We start from the raw sequence: 22,510 nt of genomic DNA, 5'->3' as shown, positions 1-22,510 counted from the left end.
GAGGGGAGTTTTCCAGGTGGTGTTGCAGGTTCCTTTTGCTGTCAGGCAATCCAGGTTTGAGGCACAGGGGATGTTTCACCTGCTGGAAATGTTTCTTTACTGACTGCAGTGGGAGTTTGAATTTTAACAAGGTACCAAACCTGGGTGTGGCTGGAGTTTGTGACAACTCATCAGGAGAAAAAGTATCTAATTAGATGTTTCATGTGGCTTTTTTTTTTGTTCTTTTCTTATGGGCTATTATATCTTTCTTCTTAAATTTCAGGAAAACAGCAAAAGCTGGACTGTGTGCCTTGATATCTCTGCCCCTCAGGTGATCTTTCCCGATGATTTCAAATTTGTGGATCCCGTGTTAGTTGTTGTAGATCTGGGAAGAATGTTACTGACCAATTCTCAAGGTATGATGTAGAATTACTGCAGCTTTCCTTTTCTTTTCATCTTCTTTCAGAAACTCAGAGTGTAAAAAAAGAGGGCAAAAAAAAAAATACAGGAAAGTTTTGGGGGGTGTTCTTGCTTTGTAAAATAGAAAAAAAAATCTTTTTCTTAAGATAATAAAATGAAATTAATATTAGTCAATAAAGGCAGTTGGACAAAACCTTCTGATAATAAAAATACTGTAGTAAAGTAGCTCTTACTTTTCATTTGGTTTTGAGGATCAGTTGTTTTTGACAACTTGGGTAAAGTAAATCTTGTAGTAAGTGGGTTAAAAATGAGACAATGGTGTCTTTTAATAGCTTCTATACTACATTGTGACTGATAGCTTTCTGCATGTAGAAGTATAGTAGATTTCTTGTTGAGGGAAAAAAAAGTGGCAGTGGAAATTACCAGGCATGCTTTGTGTTTAAAAACAAGAGGACTTCAGACAGGATGATCAGATGATGATAGGAAACATCTGAGGAGGGAGGAGAATACTTTTGTTTCATGGTTTGTTTACTGTTTTTTTTAATCCACAGAAGACTCTAAGAGGAGTGCAGGTGCCATTTCTTCAGAAGACAATGAACTGAGTGATGAGGAATATAAAACACCTCTTGCAACTCCTCCCAATACTCCACCGCCAGAATCCAACACCACTAGTAGCATCAAAATACCTGAATTCACTGGAGTCGAAATAAGTGAAGAGCAGCTACAGGCACACTTAATGAGTGAAAAAATGTATGAGAGATACACACTTTCTTTTATGGACCTTCAGATCATGGTGGGCCGAGTGAAAGACAACTGGAAACACGTTCAGGATAGTGATGTGGGTCCAACTCACGTGGTGGAAAAATTCAATGTTCACCTGCAGCTGGAGCGCAGACTGATATACACATCTGACCCAAAATACCCAGGAGTTGTCTTGTCTGGCAACCTGCCAGACTTGAAAATCCACATCAATGAAGACAAAATCCTGGCTCTGAAGAACTGTTTGACGCAGCTGAGTACATCTGAAGCTAAGTCTTCAGATGCCCTACATTTAGGGAAAGACAAGATTTTTGCAGAGGTAGACCAGTTTGGCAGTTTGCATGATTCTGTAATGAATCTAACCCAGAGTGTTGTCATGCTTGAGCAACGCACCCGGGAAGTTCTTGTTGAATCTCAGCTGCTTTTGGCTGAGTTCAAAGTCAACTGTATGCAGTTGGGTGTCGAGAGTAACGGGCGATACATCTCTGTGCTCAAGGTTTTTGGCACCAATGCCCATTTTGTGAAAAGGCCTTATGATGCAGGGGTGTCCCTGTCTGTCCATGGCCTCTTACTGGTTGATACTATGCAGACATATGGAACAGATTTTGATCTTTTGATGGCTTCTCATAAGAACCTGAGCTTTGATGTGCCTACAGGGAGCCTTCGAGACAGCAGGGCTCAATCCCCTGTTTCTGGACCACATCTCATTAATGTAGCTGGTTTGGCAGAGAGATCCTCTGCAGCCTCCAACACTTTGCCTGGCAACAATGGAAAAGATCAAGAGTCCTTGATTAAATTGGAGTATCAGTTTGTGAGTGCAGAATGCCCATCGATGAACTTGGATAGCAGTCTGCAGGTGATCTCTGTGCAGGTGAACAACCTGGATATCATCCTTAACCCAGAGACTATTGTTGAACTGATTGGGTTTCTCCAGAAATCTTTCCCCAAGGAGAAAGAAGATTCTAGTCCTCAGCCTTTAATAGCTGACTTGGAGAGAGGTTGGAGGGAACAGGAAACATTCCAGTCTACTTATGCACAGAACACAGAGGTAGCAGTCGATATTCACTGGTTAAATGTGCTCCTCCTCAGGACAGTTGGCATGACAAATGGAGAAAAATATGGCAGAAAAATTGCAACAGCCAGTATTGGTGGCACCAAAGTCAATGTCTCCATGTGTAGTAAACTGGATGTGAATGGCTCCCTTGGGTGCCTTCACCTCATGGATCTGACCCAAGACAATGTAAAGAACCAGTATGTGGTGAGCATAGGGAACACGGGGAGGTATGAAAACCTCATGGGGGATGTCACTTACTTAGAATCTTTATTATTTAGGCTTGATGATGGAAGTAGCCTTCCAGATGCTTTAAGTTTCACTTTCACAGAAAAGTCCAAAGAGGAATGTTCTCTCAGCCTCAAGATGGCCTCCTTACACTACAACCACTCTGCCAAATTTTTGAAAGAACTGACTTTGTCCATGGATGAGCTGGAAGAGAACTTTCGCAGCATGTTGAAAAGTGCAGCTTCAAAGGTTACTACAGTCTTGGCAACTAAAACTGCAGAATACAGTGAAATGGTGTCTTTGTTTGATCCCACACCACGAGCAAGAGATGTTGCCAGTGCAGAAGATAATGAAGGACATGCTTTTGGACCACAGCCCCTCAAAATGGATACTATCAAGCTGATATTAAATGTAAACATTGAATCCCCAATTGTCTCCATACCCCGAAAGCCTGGCAGCTCTGAACTGCTTGTAGGTCATCTAGGACAAATATCTATTCAGAATTTTGTACCAGGAGAAGATGAGTCTACAAGTGATAGGCTGCAAGTTGAAATTAAAGATATTAAGATGTATTCATTAAATAGTAGTCAATTTACAAACAGGAAGGAGCCTGCAAGTGAGATACCTCATGGGCCACATTCTTCCTCAGGTCCTGCCAGCATTAACAGCCAGGAAGAATCTCATTTTACTCGTCATGACTTCTTTGAATCATTACATAAAGGCCATGGTATGTTAATCAGAGGAGACTTAATTATTGTAATGTGAGTAGTATATGTGTTAAAAATGTGTATTGGCTGTAGGATTGATTGTATATTCTGCTTCACCCATCCTACCAAAATACATTGGTCAATTTTAATGATAGTGATTGTATTTATATCCATTTTTGATCTCCTGAGCAAAAACTGAATGGTGTCTTTTGTACAGAAATTGAGCAAAACATAACCATACAGTCTTAGTCCAGCATTGCTCAGATTCTGAGGAAGTTCAATGTGTTATCTCTTCCATATAGTATTTGTGATATAATCAGTTTACTTATTCTAACGTTGTTTTAATTTTACTTTCTCTTCAAGCTTTCCACATTCTGAATAACACCACCATCCAGTTTAAATTGGAAAAGATACCACTAGAGAGAGATTTGGATTTAGCTTTTCCTCTGTGTAATGAAGACTTTGGAATATCAAGCATTATGAAGATTGAAGGGAAATTTGTTAACCCTCTTCAGGTACAGAAATGTAGTATTTCCACTACTAATATAAAAGTATTTCCCTGCATAGAAGATAAGTGTTTTTCAGGCCAGTATTTTCAGGTTTAACATATTGGTAGTTTAGAAATCATCCTTATACATGTGGTTAGAAGAGACAATCTTAAGTCATAATAACAATGACCAATATTTAACCTTCTTTGGGGGCATTTTAGACACCCTTATGAATTAGTATGACTTTTGCTTATCTTGAACACAGAAGGAAAAATAAATGTGTTGCTGTCCAAATGACACAGTCCAAATAAATTTATTTGCAGTTCTAGTTAAAGGTAAGAATTAAAATATTACCTTGAAAAAATCTGTGCAGGGGCAGATATTTTAAATAGAGAAAACTGAAACTTCTAAAGCTAAGAAGTCAAGCAATGATGGCTAACCAGAATATTTGTTCCATATATTCCTGTGTAGGCTCAGATGGTGAATTATTTTTATCTAACTCTGTGTGGATGGTTTTTGCCTAGGAATATAAGGTATCCTATTCTAGACTCCCATCCTGTGTGTTTCCAGGTGGTTTCATCTTGCAGAGCTAATACAGAAGGGCTGTTTTGATTCAGTTTTACATTGTACCCTGTTCTGGTTTATTTTTTTCTTGGATGGATTTAAAATTTGTGTGGTTTGGAATTCTACTTATGAGTTTTAATATATATGTATTGATTCTATTAATATAAATTCTATTAATGTGGAGAGCTCCAATGTGATGATTGTTTCTTTTCTCTACATTGTAGGTGGTGTTAGCAAAACATGTATATGAACAAGTCCTTCAGACTCTGGATAATTTAATTTACAATGAAGACTTGAACAAATTTTCAACCACTTCTGTTTCCCCAACTGGTCTTAGTTCTCCTTCAGCATCACTTCATAGTACAGGCTCAGAATTCTCGAGTGAACGGAAGGAAAATGGCTTATTCAGCCACTCTAGTTTGAATTCTGTTCCAAAAAAGCCCTTAGCTATCAGGGAAACAAAATCTTTTACTCAGATTCAAGCAAACTTTCATATCTCAGAGCTCCAGGTTCAGTTAAGTGGTGATCTCACCCTTGGGGCACAAGGTCTTGTCAGCCTTAAGTTTCAGGATTTTGATGTTGAATTTGCCAAAGATCACCCTCAGACCTTGTCCATCCAGATTGCCTTGCGTTCCCTGCTGATGGAAGATCTCCTGGAAAAGAACCCAGACTCAAAGTATAAAAACCTCATGGTGTCCCGTGGAGCACCCAAACCATCCAGTTTAGCACATAAGGAATATCTTTCCCAGTCCTGTCCCTCAGTATCCAATGCAGAATACCCAGACATGCCACGTTCCCTCCCTTCCCATATGGAAGAAGCACCTAATGTCTTTCAGCTCTACCAAAGACCAGTTTGTGCCTCCCGTAAGAAGCAAAAAGAAGATGCTGATTCTGAGTATCCTCTGACTCCACCTCCTTCTCCATCAGCAGACAGATCCACGTTACCCTGTGGAAAAAGTAACTTTGATGATTCATTAGTTCATATCAATATCTTTCTAGTGGATAGGAAACATCCTGAATTTTCTTCTCGTTATAACAAAATTAACCGTAGTGTAGATGTTGATTTTAATTGTCTAGATGTCTTAATAACTTTGCAAACTTGGGTTGTGATACTGGATTTCTTTGGGATTGGATCCACTGCTGATAACCATGCTATGAAGCCACAGCCTGAAGATACTCAGCAGACAGTCAAATCAGAAATAAATTCCTTGTCAGCTTCTCAAGCCCAAGAGCCTGTAAACACTAAGCTGGATCTAAAGGTATACTTGAGATGCAAAACAGTAGTTGGATTGTCTGTCATAAAACATCTGGTTTATAGAAACTTAAGGTGACATTTACATCAAGTGTTTTATCTTCTAGTGGGGAATGTACATAAATGCAGAAACAGCTTTAAAGTGTGTGTTGATGTAGTTTAAAAAAAAAAAACATATAGAAAAGCAGAACATTTGCAAAATGCTTGGCTCCCTTGGTCTGTGACCTTCTCTTGACTGAAAAGGTTGATTCAGTGTTAAAGACCTAACATGCTGCAGTTGGCACTGTGCTGTTCTATATACTGTGGAGTTTATTTATGCAAAAAAAGCCTATGTTTTATAAATATATATCCATATATGTTTATACAGCTATATGTATAAACTTTTTTTTCAAAAAACATGATGTATGTTTTATGATGTATATTATTATAGTCTTTGCCCAGAGGCCCTGCAGTCTAATATATATGTGAAAAATCTTAAAAGAGAAGAAGATCAAGGTAACAGTGCTGGGATTTGTTGTTGGCCTGATCATTCTGAATTGCCTGGGAGACCCATTAATGTGCAAACAAGGCAGTAAAAATACTGCTTTCCTTCAGTGTCTCACAATCAGATAACTGTTGTTTGCCATTCATGTGTTACAGTGCTGTTGTCTTGAAAAAAAGCTGAACAAGATGTTCATGTCCTGAAATCATGTTGTTTCATAACAATTTGTTCCTGTTTTGTTTGACCAGGTCCATTCTTTATCCTTAGTCCTGAATAAGACAACCAGTGAGCTTGCTAAAGCCAGTGTGGCAAAACTTGCAGCTCACTTGGAAGTGATTGGTGAGTAGATGGAAGGGCTCAGGTCGTTTGCAGCTTAAAATGAAATGAAATGTGCATTGGAATTGTGACTTGAAATAGTTTTATTTTGGTGCTTGTTGGGTTTTGGTGTGTTTTTCTGGAATGCACATTCTCCTCCCACTGCTTCTCCCTCTGCTTTTTCAGGGTTTATTTGAAATCCTGGCATCCTCCCAGTTGTCAAAGCCTTCATCATTTTAGCTGAGATTGGCTGTGATTTTAATACTTCGCTTTCACAGAGCAGAACAATAGTTTTTATTACTGTTTTAGAGGAAAAAAGGAGTTGTATTTAAGTTTCTCAAATCAAAGTGGTGTGATCCCATGATGTATAGAAAGCCTAGAATTATGTGTGGGTTAATACAGTCCTTGTAGCAGAATGATGTGATTTTCTTTGAACATGAGATTTAATGTTTAATTGAATGTGACTTATTTAATTACTCGTAATGAGGCTATCCCACTAATAGAAACTTTTGGGGTTTAGTGACTGATCTGTGTTTGAGGATCCTGATTGTCTGTCCTTTGTTTTGCAGAGGGAGATTTGGCCTTGCAGGGAAGTATTGGGAGTTTGTCCTTAAGTGATCTTACAGCTCACGGCGAATTTTACAGGGAACGTTTCACTACCAGTGGTGAAGAAGCACTCATCTTCCAAATCTTTAAGTATGAATTTAAACTTCTTGTTATTCAATATTAGCTTGCTACTCCATTAACTTCCAACAAGCCCCCCCAAAAACACAAACCAAAAATCAAGCAAACCCAGAAACCCCAAACCCACAACTGTCAGGGCTGCATGATTCTGCTTTGGCCTCCTGGGACTTAAGTGGGACTTAGAATCTTTTCAGTCATAAACTTATGATTTTTAACTTATCTTTGTCCTGCAATGTTCAAAGAAATGGAAAAGTACTTTTTTATTTCCCTCTAAAGCTGTTATTGAATGTATTTACGTGATAGTTTGTTTCTAGCTACAACAGTTGTTTTTTAAAAGTTGGAAGAGGTTTTCAACTGATGAAACAGATTTTCCATTGCTCCTTAATTTTGGAATTAGGAGTATGCTTTTGTCATAGTGTAAATTTGAATTTCTTTGTTTTGTTTAAAGCAATAGTTCTTGTCCTGTAATGTTTCCTGGTTTTCTAATTAATCAGATTAGAAATTTTCCAAGTAATGTTACAGATTTAATTTCAAACATCACATCACACTGATTCAGAGCTGTACATCATCCTGCAGAGGAGCACTTCGCTTAAAAGCCACTGTTCTGATATAAAATCACCAAAGGTCTAACTGGTATGCAGAGATTAAAGACACATTCCAAATGTAGAATTTTCCCATTTGCTTAATTAAAACTCAGCAACACTTGACTATACAAACCAAGTAATTAATACAAACCCAATTTTTCACGTCTGCAACTGAAATCGTTTTAATTACATGCTGTGCACATCAGTTAAATCCTCTCTATTACTGTTTAGAATGCAACCAAATGACCAATGTAAAATGTAGCTAAGATTGGTAAATGTTATTTCCATCCCTTCTCCCAGGTACGGCAGGTCAGACCCTCTGCTGCAGAGGGAGTGTGACATGCGGGTGACACTGCGCATGGCCTCAGTGCAGTATGTGCACACACAGCGCTTCCAGGCCGAGGTGGTGTCCTTCATCCAGCACTTCACTCAGCTCCAGGATGTCTTAGGGCGCCAGAGAGCAGCAATTGAAGGACAAACAGTATGTCTGAGCCTTTTTGCTGTTCTTTCCTAGCCTGTTTTTTGCAGTTGAAATGCAATATGTAATTTATGTTGATGCGTTAGCTCGAGTTGAAATGGTGGGAGGTTTTAGAGTTTTGATGTTGGTGGAGATTTCTCAGGCTCATCTTGTAGTCAAGAGACCTTAATTAGAACCATGCTGCTGCTGTTTGAAAGTGCAGAATACCAAATTTGCATGTTACTTAAAACTTTGGCACCTGGATTCTGCAGGATGCACTGGACAAAAAGGGTCAAGTTGTTATCTTGGCTTATTCTCCACTGTTCACCAGGTAATAATACCTGTATTAGGAGAGCCAGGTGAGAAGTTCTGTTCCACTCAGCTGTATTTCTCGGATTTAGTTTGATGCCTGGTAGGCTGAGAAAATCAGAATTTCTGCATGGTAGAGTGTATCAATATAGAGATTAGAGAGCATGATAGAGTGTATCAGGATAGAGTATATCAATACAGAGAATATAGGGCATGATAGAGTGTTCCAGTAATCAGGACAGCCATAGATCACACAACCTAATGTGGGAATTATTAATATAGTCAATAGTCTTCTTTTAAAAGAAGTTTCTCATAATTGGAGAAAAGACAGTGAGTACTTGGATACTAAAATGCTTCACTGAGCATCAATTAGGGAGTTTGAATCTGATTTTGAAACATCTGTTCTAAATGATGGGGTTTTGCTTTTTGTAAATAATTTTTCTTAAGTAATTTGTTCTGTAGTGAGCTTAGTGTCTGGTCTGCTTCATAGTTCAGGGGTGAAGGGATGTGTCACTGCTGAGGGCTGCACCTGTTGCACAGGTTTTTCCTGTTTGCATCATAATCCTTTCTTAATGAGCCTTTATTCTGCCTAAAACAAGAGTCTGAGGGTTTTTTGGTTTTTTTTTTGTTGCTTTGTTGTAGCTTTTGTTTTGTATAAACTCTTAGCACATCTTAATTTTGTAAATCAAGGAGTCATGGTTTTGAGTTCAGTGCTAATCAGGGGGAAATAACCACCTGCTTCCTGCAATTTTTGTAATTCTTTTTCTAAATGTATTCTTGCTCTTCCCAGGTGAGAGATAAAGCCCAGCGAGCTTCCCGAGTTCTTCTTGATATTGAGGCTGGAGCTCCTGTTCTGCTTATACCTGAGAGCTCCAAGTCCAACAGTCTTATTGTAGCTAATCTGGGAAAACTGAAAGTGAAGAACAGATTCCTGTTTGCAGGAATGCCTGGGACCTTTTCACTGAAGAACAAGGTAGGAACATAGCTGCTTAATTTAGCAGCTTGTGGTTTTGCTAGTTCTGGTATATTTTATTTCTAGATCAAAATTGTAAATGATTCTCACATTTTATTTTATATATTGATTTTATAGTACTAATAATGAGAGCCTGTGCCAGTATGCTGACAAATCTGGATTTGCCTTGCTGCTGATTGTGCTCAGCTGCCCTTTGTGCCTTGGGCTTGCTGTCTGTGAGACATTGGGGCAGAGAGGAGACTGAACTGAGTGTTTTGAGGGAGCAGAGGGAGTAAAGGAGGCTGAGCTCACTGCAGCTGCTCTGGTGAGGAGGCAAAACCCAGCTGGGTGCACACCTGAATGTGGGAGCAGGATGGGCTTTCAGCTCATGCTGTTTGGTAATTCTAACTCTTCACCACTCCAAATTTCCACAGTGTGTGTGTCAGAAAACAGGGGGCTGTGTTGGCTGAGACTTGCTGGAGCACACTGGAGAACAGAATTGGATATAATTTATTTTTTTTCTGCTCTCAGTGGAACTGAGTGTGTGTAGTTGCTTTGATGAGGTGAAACCTTGGGAAAGGTTTCCAGTGCTTGCATCCATGGCAAGGCACAGGCCAGGAGTAGCTGGTGCTGCTCTTGAGAGATGCAGCCACAACATTTGGGGTAAGGAAGATCCATCTTGGATGGCTTTCTATATCTAACCCATTCAACAAAGTAGGGAGTTGTCTGGGAATCTGCTAATTCCATTTTGAAGGGATTAGAAGTTAGGTGGGCTAAATTGCTGCAGTGTTTTTTTTTGGTGTGACTGTTGCCTCCATCTGATTTGTGTCCATCAGTGTCTTTGCTGTAAGGAAATAGTGGACTGTGATGTTGGGTTGTTTCCTGTGTTGATGTAAGTAAAGATTTATAAGCAGTAGACTCCTAAACTAGTATCATAAGTTAAAGAAAGTGTGTGCAATAATTTTATTTCAACCTAGAAATACTGCATTGTGTAGCACAATAGAAGTGTAGGTGTTTGAAATGGAATTAGGTGGAGTTTGGCTTTTTTTGTTAGTTTTGTTTTCATTTTTCCTCTGTCCTATGTTTATTTTGGAGGATCGGATTTTACAAGGCAATGCATACAAGGATCCTGTTTTATTTGAGGTATTTCACATCTTTATAGCAATGTTCAGGTGCTCCTCATGCATTTTAAAAGAAAATATTCTTCTGGAATTTAGCACTTTAAAAAGTTACTTCATTTATTAAAAATTACATTTCTATTCTAAAATTTTGCTGAATTCTAGAAGAATTTGATTTAAATTTGATGTGGTGTGCTCTTTATGCATGTCTGAGGAGCTGCTAATTTGGATTTAATTGCATAAATTCCTAGATTTATAGATGATGTGATGATTTTTCCTTTGCATGTACTTTTCAGTTTTGTCTTTACAGTATGAAGTTAAATGTTAATGTCCTCAAATCTTTTTTCTTAAAATCCTTGAGCGTGATTGCAATTAATTTTTCAATTTTTTTTCCTAATACTTAAAAACCATGTAAGGCAAGAAAATATTAACAATTAAAACCAGAAAGGGAAGTTTATGGTAGGGATTGATCTGCTGACATGGTTACTGACATGATCCTGCAGAAATAATAGCATATATTATTTTCATCACCTGAAAAACAGAAAAACAGCTTTAAATGTTTACCAGTCTTTATTCTGCAGAAATGTTTAATATCTTGAGAGTCTTACTCCTTCATTTTGGTATTAATTTAATTTACGGGTGAGTTTTTCTGTTTTATGCAAAACCCTCTGCTATTGAATTAGTTTCTGATTGAAAAGATTCCACAGCTTTTTGGGTAATGTTGCTGAAATAAACTTTTTTACAAAGAAAACATTCTCATGTGCTGTTAAGGTTAAAGGAATAAAGTTTGGCCATCTTTTTACAGTAAAGAATACTGGCATTGCAATAAAATGTTTAATTTTGACAGGAATTTGTTGCAGCTTGAACATTGGCGCGTTGGTTCCTTAGAATTTAAATTAAAAACCTGATGTTAATTACAAAATTTCTTTCATTAGCAGGATTCAGTTCAATTTTCCTCCCCTTCTGGAACCCCAAAACACGGCGTGAAGAAAACAACTGCTGATGAGTCCAAAGCAGCAGTGGAAGGATTGGTCATGAAAAAATCCTCAGGAACAAACATTTCTAGGCTGAAGAGTGAGGCTACAGCGAGTAAGCAGCAAGGGCAGCCATCAAAGCTGCCTGTTGTCCCAAACCCTGAGAGCCCAGGTAGGTGAGAGCAGTACAAACCCTTGTGAAATATTACAGTGACATTTTGCTTATATCTTATGTGCCACTGAAAAAGTTTAAGGCTCTGGGTCTGAAGATTGTGGATTGGAGAAGAAATTACTTCTGAGTTTTGAGGCTGATTTTTGCAGTTTAAGGATTAGGGAGTTATAGTTCAGTTTTTGAAAGGACAGTCCTGCAAATTGGCTGTGTTTTGAGATGCATGTTGCAGAGTTCACTTTTACCTGTGAGTGAGCTTGGTATCTGGTAGTTACAGGTACTGATGAGCATGAATAAAAAAATTTTTAAAATGGAATAAAATCAAGACAAAGTTAAATTTCTTTTTAGGAGTAAGTTGCCTTAAGAAGTAATTTAGAAATAAGTTTTGTACAGATTCTATTTTTCTTTCTTACTGTGTTATCTCCTGTGTACTTGCAGAGGATCACATCTGCCTCTTAGACTGCATTGTGGTTGATCTGCAGGACATGAACATCTTTGCTGCAGAAAGATATCAGAGAGAGTATTCCAAGGCTGTGGAGGACAGCAGTGCAGATCTGAGCTTTCCATCCTACCTGGTGAGGCAGACAGGAGGCAGCCTGCTGACAGAACCCTTCAGACTGAAGTTAAAAGTAGAGAGAAACTTGGACAAGTGAGTTTAAACAGCATCACTTCATGCAGTGATGCTAAAACACACTAAAGCAGTGTTTTAGATGCATTTTGTTCTATCCTGAAGGCCTTGCCTGCTGTGTTGGAGCTCCTGGAAAGGCTGAGGTTTCTCCTTTCTTGCAGGGAGCTGAGTCACGCCGTCGCTGACATTTCAATCCACGGCAATCTGTCCTCAGTGCACTGCTCTCTGGACCTGAACAAATACAAACTGATCCGTGGGCTGCTGGAGAACAACCTGGGGGAGCCCATCGAGGAGTTCATGCGCCCTTATGACTTGCAGGATCCAAGAATTCTTGTAAGAGGATCTGTGTGCAGCTGAAATGCTCTTGAAATGTCTGGGGGGTTTGCTGGTTTTGCTGATGGCAGCAATGTTTTAAGAACAATCCAGTGTGAAAGATCAGTAGTGTGAAAATGGATTAATGGTCATTTTCAAGTTAAAGACCACAGTATTGTGAAATGTAATGTTTCCCCAGAAATGGTTAATGAAACTCTTTGAAGAAGAAGAATACCACACAAAAGCTGTTTGCATTTGTCTGAAATACAGTTTGATTCAGAGATGCAAGTTAAACAGATGCTCTGAAAACCAATGTTGGTGTTTTCCACTTTCAGACAGTTTTGAGTGGAGAAGTTTATACTTCCATGTCATTCCTCATTGACATGGTTAACGTGAGCCTGGAGCTGATGGATCCAAAGGGAAGAGATGGATGCAGCTCTTTAGCCAGGTATGAATGTTCTTTTCTTACTGAACACCTTAACCTAAATACTATGCTCATGTGAAAGATACAGGACAAGAATTGAAATGATATGTGGCATTACAGTTTAATAATGCAGTGAAATGGAATTTTTTAATTAGAGTGCACCTTGAGAGTTTGAGCTGCTCTGAAAGATGAAAGGGAATGGCACTGTTCAGAAGATAACCATCTATCTTCCCAGTTGTCCTTGAAATAACAGTCCAGTAATCAGTTGACTTACCCAAGATTAATGGTATTTTAATTCAGAAAATGATGTGAAGGAAGGTTAAAAAAGAAGATTTTCTGCTATGTTGGCTTGTTAGGTTTTTTTAAATCCAGAAGGTTTCTTGTCAGTGGAAAGTATTATTACATTCAGTGTAGATTGATTTTCTGTCTCTGTGCCATGGGACATGATTGTAGTTGTTTTAGAAAATTCCTACATGAAAGATTTCAGCAGTGTACCATACTTGTAAAATAAGTGACTCCAAGGCATAAAGAAACTATAAATCTCTGGTGTGTTGTTTTGCTTTTTATTCTCCCAGGTTTGATTTTAAGAAATCCAAGTTGCTTTTTGAAAGCTCCTCAAATGGAACCAAGTCTGTAAATCTGGTCTCCCATTCCATGATGGCCTTTGACACTCGTTATGCTGGACAGAAATATGCCACAGGCCCCCCAAATGTCTTCAGTTGCATCTTTCAGTCATCAAAGAACACCAGTAGCCCAGGAGCAATCCAGATTGAATTGCATTTCAGGTTGGTAATTCTGGGATTTGTTTGTTTTTAATAATGACATAACCAGTATTGTCCTAGTTTTAATACACCTGTTATTATTATTTGCTGGGATTGTATTTCAATCGGATGACATTTTTGGGGTGATCAATGACACTTGATATATTCTGCAGTTATTAATTCACTAGAAGTTGTTGGATTTTTTTTTTTACTTGTGGCAATAAAATTTAGGTTTGAATGTGTAATGTGTAATCAGATCTTCATCTGATCTACCACCATCAGTAGTGCTTAAAGCTTGATAAATCTGGCCTATCACTTGTATGTGTGCATTAAATCAGTTTGTAGAATTTTTAATATGAGTTGCACAAAAGCTGTTTCCCAGCAGGTGTCACACGTGGTTTTCTGAGAGCATCAAATACAGACAGAAATGGCACCTCTTTCAAAAACAATCTCTGTATTCTCTTCTGTGTTTTATCCTACCCAGTTTGTTTTTTCTTATCTGTTTTGATCTAATTTAGTATTGAAATTGGGAATATAAAGTATAATGTCAGTATTTACCTGTATCAGCATGGTGGAGAAATGTTAACTAACAAAAAAGAGTCTGAAGTGAGATGACTAGAGATGTTGCTTTCACTTTTGATCAGATTTGCTGACCAAACTCAGCTTTCTCACTCTTATATAAGTATGATGCCTTATGAAGTGGTTGCAGGAGTAATGTGGAAAAGCAATTGTGGATCATTTTAGTCTAGTAAAAAGTTTTGAAGACATTTGTTAATAAAAACTAATCAAAGAAACTTGGCAATTGAAAGAAACCTGTTTTGAAGATGTGGATGCTGCATTAGGGTTTTAGGTACCTAACAAATGTGTTCAGAACAAAACCAACATTTCAATTTGAATAAAACTAAAATGGGATTTACTAAAAAATAACCTCTGAAAAAACCCCAGATGGTTTTCACAGAACTGTTGAGTCAGTAGCTGCCTAGATTAGATACAGTTAGTGAGTTTGCACAGTACAGCCTAATCTGGTTTTTGAGTGTTTCAGGAATCTTCTTCCCAACTGTTATGCTTTTAAATTTCAACCACAGCAGCATGTGGTCTGTTTTTAGTGCTGAGAGCATCCTTGGCAGTAGATGTGAGGCCTGGCAGAGCTCAGTGCTAGTGTTGTACTTGCTGGTGCCTGGAGAGGCAGCGAGGGTTAAAGGCTTTGGCTGTTGGAAGCAGCACAGGCAGAGGCTGCTCCCCACTAAGACATCACAGTCCTTTGGAGATTTTATAGCTCATGGTGTGCTGGATTGAAAATAGTTTCATGGTATTTAAGCACTTAGATGATTTTCCAGTTAGCATGACCAAATGTAACTGGTATTCCAGATCATGAAGCCAAACACTCTATCCCTCCTAGCCAGACCTTCAGAATGGGATGCTGGGAGCTGAGGCAGGCTGACATTTTTTCTGAATGACAAAGCAGCTTCCTGTGCTGCAAAATGCTGTCAGGGTGTGAGAGAAATTCACATTGTACGTCTTATCTCGGAGCCAGGTCTGAATTTCACATGCAGAATGCTAGGTTTGATACCCAGCAGATGTAAAATGATAATAAAAAGATTAGTTTTAAAATTAGAGATTTTGAAAGTTAATAATGATAATGTGTGTTAAAGGAGTTTTTATAAATTTCCTGTTCTGTTGTAGTTTTTCAATTAATCCCTTGTACTGTACTTGTGCCATTAAGATCTATTGAGGGTCTGTGGGTACAGTAGCTCCAGCAACTCGTTGAATTTCAATTTGTTGAAATATATTTATATATACATACACATATATAAGTATTTTAAGGGCCAGACACTCTGTAAATTAAGTGTATCCTTACAAAATGCCATATAATTCTTACTAGATACTGATAGTTTTCAGCATGAATTTAAATATCTGCAGGTTGTAAAGTTCACCTGTATGCTTCTCTCCTCTTAAAAGGTCTACCAAGGATTCCTCCAGTTTCACAGTTGTCCTGAACAACCTTCGTGTATTCCTGATATTTGACTGGTTATTGCTGGTTCATGACTTTTTATATACTCCTGGGGACACCAAAAAGCGGGAAAATCCCCATTTGTCCCGCCAGAGAAGCTGCATCAGTGACACCACTATAGTTCCCAAAACTGTGAAAAGTGGAGTAGTTACCAAACGTTCCTCCCTCCCTGTGACTGCAGAAAAGCTGCTGGAAGTCAAGGTTAATGTGACAGGTAAATGTGCTCTTTTCTGGTGCTTTCCTAGGAGCTTTTCTCATTAAAAACCATGTGCTGGTGGAAAACTATGTCTGTTAAAGGAAATCAAGAAACCTGCTGCAAATGCTTAAAGTACCTTAATGATACTGCCAACTGCCCTGCTCATTATTTGTCATTTTGTTTGATTAAGGCACTGAATTTGTGGTTGTTGAAGACATGTCCTGCTTTGACACCAGTGCAATCATTCTGAAGGGGACAACTGTTCTCACTTACAAGCCCAAGTTGTTAGATCGTCCTTTCTCTGGTAGTTTGTTTGGCATTGAGGTAAGAACAAAGAAATTTGCTCCTGTAAAAGATCTGAGACTAGAGGAGTTTGGGAAGATACTTTATTATAAATGTGGATACAGAAGGAATAGTCCACAATGCTTTATGAAGTTAGTTTCTCATCAAAAGCTCTCATTTTACAGCAGTTTTAAGAATAGTTTTATATTGTTTCTGTTAAAACATTGTAAGACTTGACTGTAATCTCCAAATATTAGTAATTCTTGCCAGGCCTGTTCTCTCAGTTCAGATTTTTTTAAAAATAATTTGCTATTTTTTAGGTGTTTTCATGCCGGTTAGGAAATGAGCAAGAGACTGCACTGTCAATTATTGATCCAGTACAGATTCATATGGAACTGATTGGGAATTCTTCCTACCCCAGTGGCTCTGGACTGCTGGATGCTTTCAACAGTGAAGATTTTCCCCCTATTCTAGAGGTAATATTAAAGGCCTGAATAAAACTGTATGCAGTAGAGAATACTAGCAGAGGTATTTTTATGCCCAAAGATTCAGTAGAAGGGTTTCAAATGCATAAGAAAGGGATAAGATAATTTTTTCCTGAAGTGGCAAAGAAACAAGCATGCAGAAAATGCTTTCAGTGGTAATGAAAGAGTGATTTGTGGGATATGTTACGGAGATTAATAGTGGGGGAAAGAAGTGGGCTGATTATGTAGGTATGTTAGTTACTAATACCTGAAAGAAAAATATATTTTTGTGTGTTTTCTGTTTCTGATTGTTAGGACATATGAGAGGGGAATTATATTTAGAGACTCCTTTTACCATTATATCAATGTAAGACTTCTTTTCCCTGAAATGTAATGCTTTTGGTTGTTGGCAAATAATAACAACTTCGATGATTTTATTATTGGATCTTTAAAACAGCATGGTGATCAGATTTTAACACTAAATTTTGCCTTCCTTTGGGAAAAGCTTTATTGATATTTAAAGTATATAAGAAAAATGTGTAGAAAAAGGCGAGTGAATCTTATATTTTAATTTTTCATTTAGATTCAGTTGCAAGCACTGGATATCAGACTGTCCTACAATGATGTTCAGCTCTTCCTGGCCATTGCAAAGTCCATTCCCCAGCAGACAAGTGCAGCTCTGCCTGACTCAGCTGCCTCAGGTGCTGGAAATGCTGCTGATCCCTCCAGTTCAGCCCTGGGCAGTGAGACCTCCTCAGTGCATGAAGGCAAAGATGGATCCAAACGTGTGCTGGATCCTGTTCTTGGTAGGTTTTTCACTGTTGGAGTGAAGCCATTTTTGATATCTAAAGGAGGTTTTTACAAGGTGTAGCTAATCTATATACTTAATACAAAAAATGTTGATATCTTCATGGTGTAAGACCCTTTTTTGGTTAGAACCATCTAATGATGCCATTGTCCTGATGATACTATAAAAAAGTACTGAATCATTTGTTTTTTCTTCAGTTGCAACCTTAAACAAGCAAACCCCCATTGTTCATAGAGATGTATCTTGATTTTAGAAATGAAAACAAGTAGATAACTGTCAAGGATTTATGTTTGGTTGACTGTTCCTTGCAGAGGTCCAGCTGGCTCGCCTCCAGGAGCTGGGATTCAGCATGGAGGATTGTCGTAAAGCTCTGCTCATCTGCCAAGGTAACAGCAGATATTCTCAGCAGGGCTTTGCACATTATTCACATTACCTTAATTGCAATTAGGTAAAGCCTTTAGACTGTCAGGTGGTGATGCACAGGCACTGTTTCCTTCTTTAGAACATCTTTGGCTCTGTGTTGGCCTGTAATTGAAACATTCTTCTTCCTGTTCTGCTGCTGTGTAAAACTCACCCCCCAAGGATTCCTTCTGCCCTTTGGGATGTCATGTGTGGGGTGCTTGAGTGTATTTTTGTTTGGGAGTTTTAGTTGTGTTCAGGTTGCTAATGTTTTATGGTATACTGGTTTATTACCATTATCCATCTCTTCCTCTGGAGAGATTGTGTTTTCACCTCTCCCTTTTAAAATCATATTTCTACATGCAGTACATGAAAAGAAGACAAACCTTTAGCACAAGTGATTCTTTTCCTTTAGTGCTATCATGTTTCCCACCTTATCTATAGGCATGAGTAATGGTACAGATTTTTATTATGTTTGCAAACTTCCAACCACTTTTCTTACTCTTAGGAAATACCAATATCTTTATAATCTTCTCATATTTATGTTACAAAATAGAGCATATTCAAGGTACTGTTGAGAACATTTTCTTAAGAGAGAGGGAATTAGTTTGCTTCTATGTTTTTTACTAAGTACATTTCCTTGAGAAAGTAGAAGATGATTTGTTGGTTGTTTGCTTTTATCTAAGGCGACTTGAAAAAAGCAGCAAGTTGGTTGTTTAAGAATGCTGAACCTCTGAAATCAGCTTCCCAGACCTCTTCTGGTCGAGATAGCCAGGGAAGTGTGCCTTTCCAGTTCATCTCTGGAGTGGAAGTAAAGGCAGGAAGTGTCTGCATCTGCTTTATCGATGACTGCATGGACTGTGATGTTCCCCTGGCTGAATTAACCTTTTCACGTGAGTATTTGGTTCTGCTTTGCATTAAATGAGTGTCAGTTCTGGGTTTGTTCAGCACCATGCTCTGGTTTGTCAGAACTTGTCAAATTTCAGCTGACAGTGGCTTGGTGGTGGTTGTGGGGGGGTTGGGGGGTTGTTTTTTTTTTGTTGTTGTTCGTTTCTTTATTGTTTAAGTTTTGGTTTTAAGAAGATTTCAGTCTTTGTAGGGTTAAGATTCTGGTTTGCCCTTTTTACATCACATAACAAATGGAATATGTCCTGAGCAGAACCCAAGGGAGGCTCTGTATTGTAAGGTGTGGCTGTCTCCAAATGTTATTTGAAGAGTATTATGATAGGCTTTTCGTACCATTTCAATTTAAAAGACAAGACAAAACCTTCCATTCTTACTTGACAGTTCACAAAATCAGGGAGCTTGATTGTTTTGGATTAGTTTAAATTTCACTTTTTTTTTTCCCCTCCCAGGTCTGAATTTCCTCCAGCGTTTGAGAACCAGCCCTGAAGGCTTTGCTCATTTTACCCTCTCTGGAGATTATTACAACCGTGAGCTTTCAGGTGAAATACCTGGGGGTTTGTTGTTTTCTTATTTCAGTTTAGCAAACAGCCTTTCCTACTACAGGAGCCTGAAGTTTGCCCACCTTCAAATGCCTCTAAGGGATTGGGAAAGGTTGACTTTTGGGACTCTGTATGTGAGAGCAAATGTGATCCTAGACAAGATAGCCTGACTTGAGGTCAGTTGGAGGGATGTGGAAAGTAGAGATTTTGCTCATATGAAATTGGCACTCAAGTTTTCAAATGGAATTGCATGAAAAGGTTATCCAACAAAATGACAGTTTTATAGCAAGCTGTCTCTGCATTCTCTTCTCCCTTCTCTTTAATTGGTTTATGATGTATTTCAGGAAGGAAAAACATATGAGGACAGGTAATGAGGCTGAAGACAAAGGGTTAACATAAGAAGACCATCACAATTTATATTTTAGATATTAAAAAAAAAGTTAGGCCTCAACACAGGCCAGATACTGACAAAATAAGTAATCTAGTTGTGTGGGGTTTTTTAATTGAGAAACTCAATCTTCTGTTATATAACTAGTGACAAGCACTCAAAAATTATCTGTCAATAACAAGGTAATGTTTTTGGTTTTAAAAATTACTTTGTTTTTAAAAGTATGTAGGGTCTTTTCTTTAGTAGCTTCTAGGCCTTTATCTTTTGAGATACTGAATAATAGCCAACTTACATATAATTGTGTGAAAACCACTGTCAAAACTGTTTGAGAGAGCTTAATTCCAGCTAGCTTAAATATAGAGCTGTAATTGCCTTCTAGTGCTTCAATTGGAATTAAGATATTTCTGCAAGACCCTACACATAGTATACATTGTCTAAATGGAGGATAAGAATAACATTTAATACAAATTTGTATTAGGTATTAAATTAAATCCATGGGCTTACAAGTTCATCTTGACCACAGATTAAAAGATCTGATTATTAAAGTTTCATTATTAAATATGTAAAGGGCATTCCAGTGTGGCCTCCACAGAGGTGTAGCAGAGGTGATGTGCTGATCTGTGTTTCTCTCAGGCTGGGAACCCTTCATTGAGCCATGGCCTTGCTCAGTGTCTTGGCAACAACAAGCTTCCAGTCGCCTCCACCCTTCCCGCCTGAAGCTGGAAGTGAAGGCCAAACCACGCCTGGATATCAACATCACCTCTGTCCTCATGGGTAGGTGGGGATATTCCCTGAGAGCAGCACTCCACTGTCTGGTTTTCACTGCTGAAAATGACAGGCATGTCTAGTTAAAGTGCTGCTGGTGTCCCCTGGAGGGAGTGCCATTGGCCCAAGTCCCTCCAGGCTTCCCAGGATGCTGTAGCAGGTGTGTGTTTAGACAGCCTGTGTTCTATCAGATGTTGTGAAAGTGTAAAGACATGAGCTGCATATTTTAGAGGTTAGGAGGGATTCTTTCTCTGGTCATATGAATTCTATCAAATTCATATGTTATTTGAAATTTATTTTTAATCAGAAACAGGCTTTCATCTAATACTTCACAGTGCTTAAAAATATTTTGATAAGCTCATCGTTTTCCAGTACACTGACAGGTGCAGTGGGGAGCTACTCATTTCAGTTCTGCAGTCTCTGAGCACCTGAGCTGTCAATTCCCACCTCTGGAAATCAAAGTATTTTGTTCATCATTGACTCCAATTTCATGTGAGCTTCTGTGTTGTGGAGCTCTGCTGCTGTGCATCTCCCAGGAGTATTATTGCTCATTCTGAATTATTTGGTGGGCAGAATAAAAAAAATGTCAACAGCTGAGCTTACAGATGTAACTGAGTAGCCTTCCTTGGTCTTCTCTCCCCCAAGAGAAGACCAAACTGGGCGGTTTGGCAGAAAGAGGGGAGCCAAGGTGGCAGGAGAAAAAGCAAATCAATGATTCCTAAGATGATGCTTTTTAAAACCAGGGATAACAAGTGGTGAGGCTGGTTTGTGATTAATACTGTGCCAGAGGACTCAATTGGTGTCTTGATATTTATGCAGGAATGTTCATCTGCTTCTCAAAAAGAAGAAAACCCCAAAACCCTAGGAAGTGCTTCTAACATGAAAATATTTTAGGTTAACTGCCTCAGCAGGGAGAGCTCTTAGACTGACATAGGAGTATCTTAAGAACATCAAATTCCACTGAAAGTTTTCTTAAAAAATAAAATCTTAGGGATATATTTGTTTTTTAAGACGCTGCTGTGATTTTATGAGCTGTTGTTTGTCTTTAACTTATGTAAGTGACTCACAGAAAAAGCAGTCAAGTAAAACTTCTGCCATTAAAGTGAAGTAACTTGAGTGTGATGAATTTAACACACTTTTCAATGACTTTGTTTACTGCCACCTCGGAGACATTGGCTGTCTGTGCTTCCATTCCTCTAGAGCAATACAAATGTACCAAGCAGTCCTGGATGGAGGATTACTGTAAACAGGACAAAGAAGTGAATGTAATCAGCTCAGAAGGCTGGATGGGTTCTTCGGTGGATCCCCCATGTTTTGGGCAGAGTATGTTGCTCATTAATCACACTTTATTTGAAACACTCCTGACACACATGGTCATCTGTCTAATGTATTACAAACAGAAGTATCTGGGCTTCACAGCATACAGTGATTGTTAGAGATGTGTGGCAAAAAAAAAACAAAAAAAGACAAAAAAGCTGATTTCTGTTCTGTTGTGTTCAATTCTTTGAAAACAAAAAGCTTTCTGGCTGCTTAGCTTTGACTAAGAGCTTTGCACTGCTAGTTCTGCTTCCTTTCTGTGTGCCACTCTCAGTTAATGAGTGACTCTCATGTCAAGGATTAAATCAGTGTTGAGTTTAGGCTGTGTGCAGTGCAGAGAGGATCTTTTTCTTTCTGTACCCCAAAGACCTAAATAACTGAGGTTCTGGAAAAAAATGCTATTTTTTTGTGAAATAATCACCTAAGTAATAGATCTTGATATATGGCAGATATGTTCAGCTTCTTTTCTGCCAGAGTTCCTTCTGGAAGGAATTCTGTCAATTCAAATGCCACCTTAGTGTAAACCAATTTAGAGACTCGTAATTGCATGATGTATATCTTCCCTGATGCATGCAGGGGAAGATGTACCTGTATTTGTGTGGTTTTTCTCACCTTTTGCTAACTTTGTCTTTCCTGTCTGCCAGGCCTTCCTCTTGTCTACCTTAGAACTAGGAGTACAGCCAGTTTGACTAACCTAGAGCATCAGATCTATGCTAGAGGTACTGTAAGCACCCAGACACCAAAAGGTGGTTTTTTATCTTTAGAAGGCTCTTGCACAATAAATACTGTGCTGTATGTGGGACTTGCTGGTAGATTGGC

General features: G+C 38.6%; 1 protein-coding gene across 5 annotated transcripts in view; it reads left to right on the top strand.

Moving 5' to 3' along the window:
• VPS13D (vacuolar protein sorting 13 homolog D) overlaps positions 1-22,510 on the top strand; it is a 92,387-nt gene that overhangs the window by 13,545 nt on the left and 56,332 nt on the right. Inside the window, exons 18-40 of one of the 5 annotated variants that reach the window (XM_085080013.1) lie at positions 263-395; positions 954-3,164; positions 3,508-3,659; positions 4,421-5,455; positions 6,178-6,268; positions 6,814-6,940; positions 7,813-7,993; positions 9,069-9,251; positions 11,284-11,494; positions 11,930-12,140; positions 12,281-12,452; positions 12,767-12,879; positions 13,431-13,640; positions 15,576-15,841; positions 16,014-16,147; positions 16,426-16,581; positions 17,153-17,375; positions 17,689-17,763; positions 18,463-18,669; positions 19,132-19,221; positions 20,243-20,383; positions 21,575-21,697; positions 22,336-22,410. In XM_085080013.1, the coding sequence (XP_084936139.1) occupies positions 263-395; positions 954-3,164; positions 3,508-3,659; positions 4,421-5,455; positions 6,178-6,268; positions 6,814-6,940; positions 7,813-7,993; positions 9,069-9,251; positions 11,284-11,494; positions 11,930-12,140; positions 12,281-12,452; positions 12,767-12,879; positions 13,431-13,640; positions 15,576-15,841; positions 16,014-16,147; positions 16,426-16,581; positions 17,153-17,375; positions 17,689-17,763; positions 18,463-18,669; positions 19,132-19,221; positions 20,243-20,383; positions 21,575-21,697; positions 22,336-22,410 (6,520 nt within the window). Of the gene's footprint in view, positions 1-262; positions 396-950; positions 3,165-3,507; positions 3,660-4,420; positions 5,456-6,177; positions 6,269-6,813; positions 6,941-7,812; positions 7,994-9,068; positions 9,252-11,283; positions 11,495-11,929; positions 12,141-12,280; positions 12,453-12,766; positions 12,880-13,430; positions 13,641-15,575; positions 15,842-16,013; positions 16,148-16,425; positions 16,582-17,152; positions 17,376-17,688; positions 17,764-18,462; positions 18,670-19,131; positions 19,222-20,242; positions 20,384-21,574; positions 21,698-22,335; positions 22,411-22,510 lie in introns of all 5 variants that reach the window. The other 4 variants (XM_085080012.1, XM_085080011.1, XM_085080015.1 and 1 more) reach the window with 4 other exon arrangements.

Source organism: Lichenostomus cassidix, chromosome 21 (assembly GCF_008360975.1).
Source record: "Lichenostomus cassidix isolate B80296 chromosome 21, HeHo_3.0, whole genome shotgun sequence".
Classification (NCBI taxonomy): Eukaryota; Metazoa; Chordata; class Aves; order Passeriformes; family Meliphagidae; genus Lichenostomus; species Lichenostomus cassidix.
The sequence above is the reverse complement of the archived record's forward strand: the minus strand, read 5'-3'. Positions and strand labels throughout refer to the sequence as shown.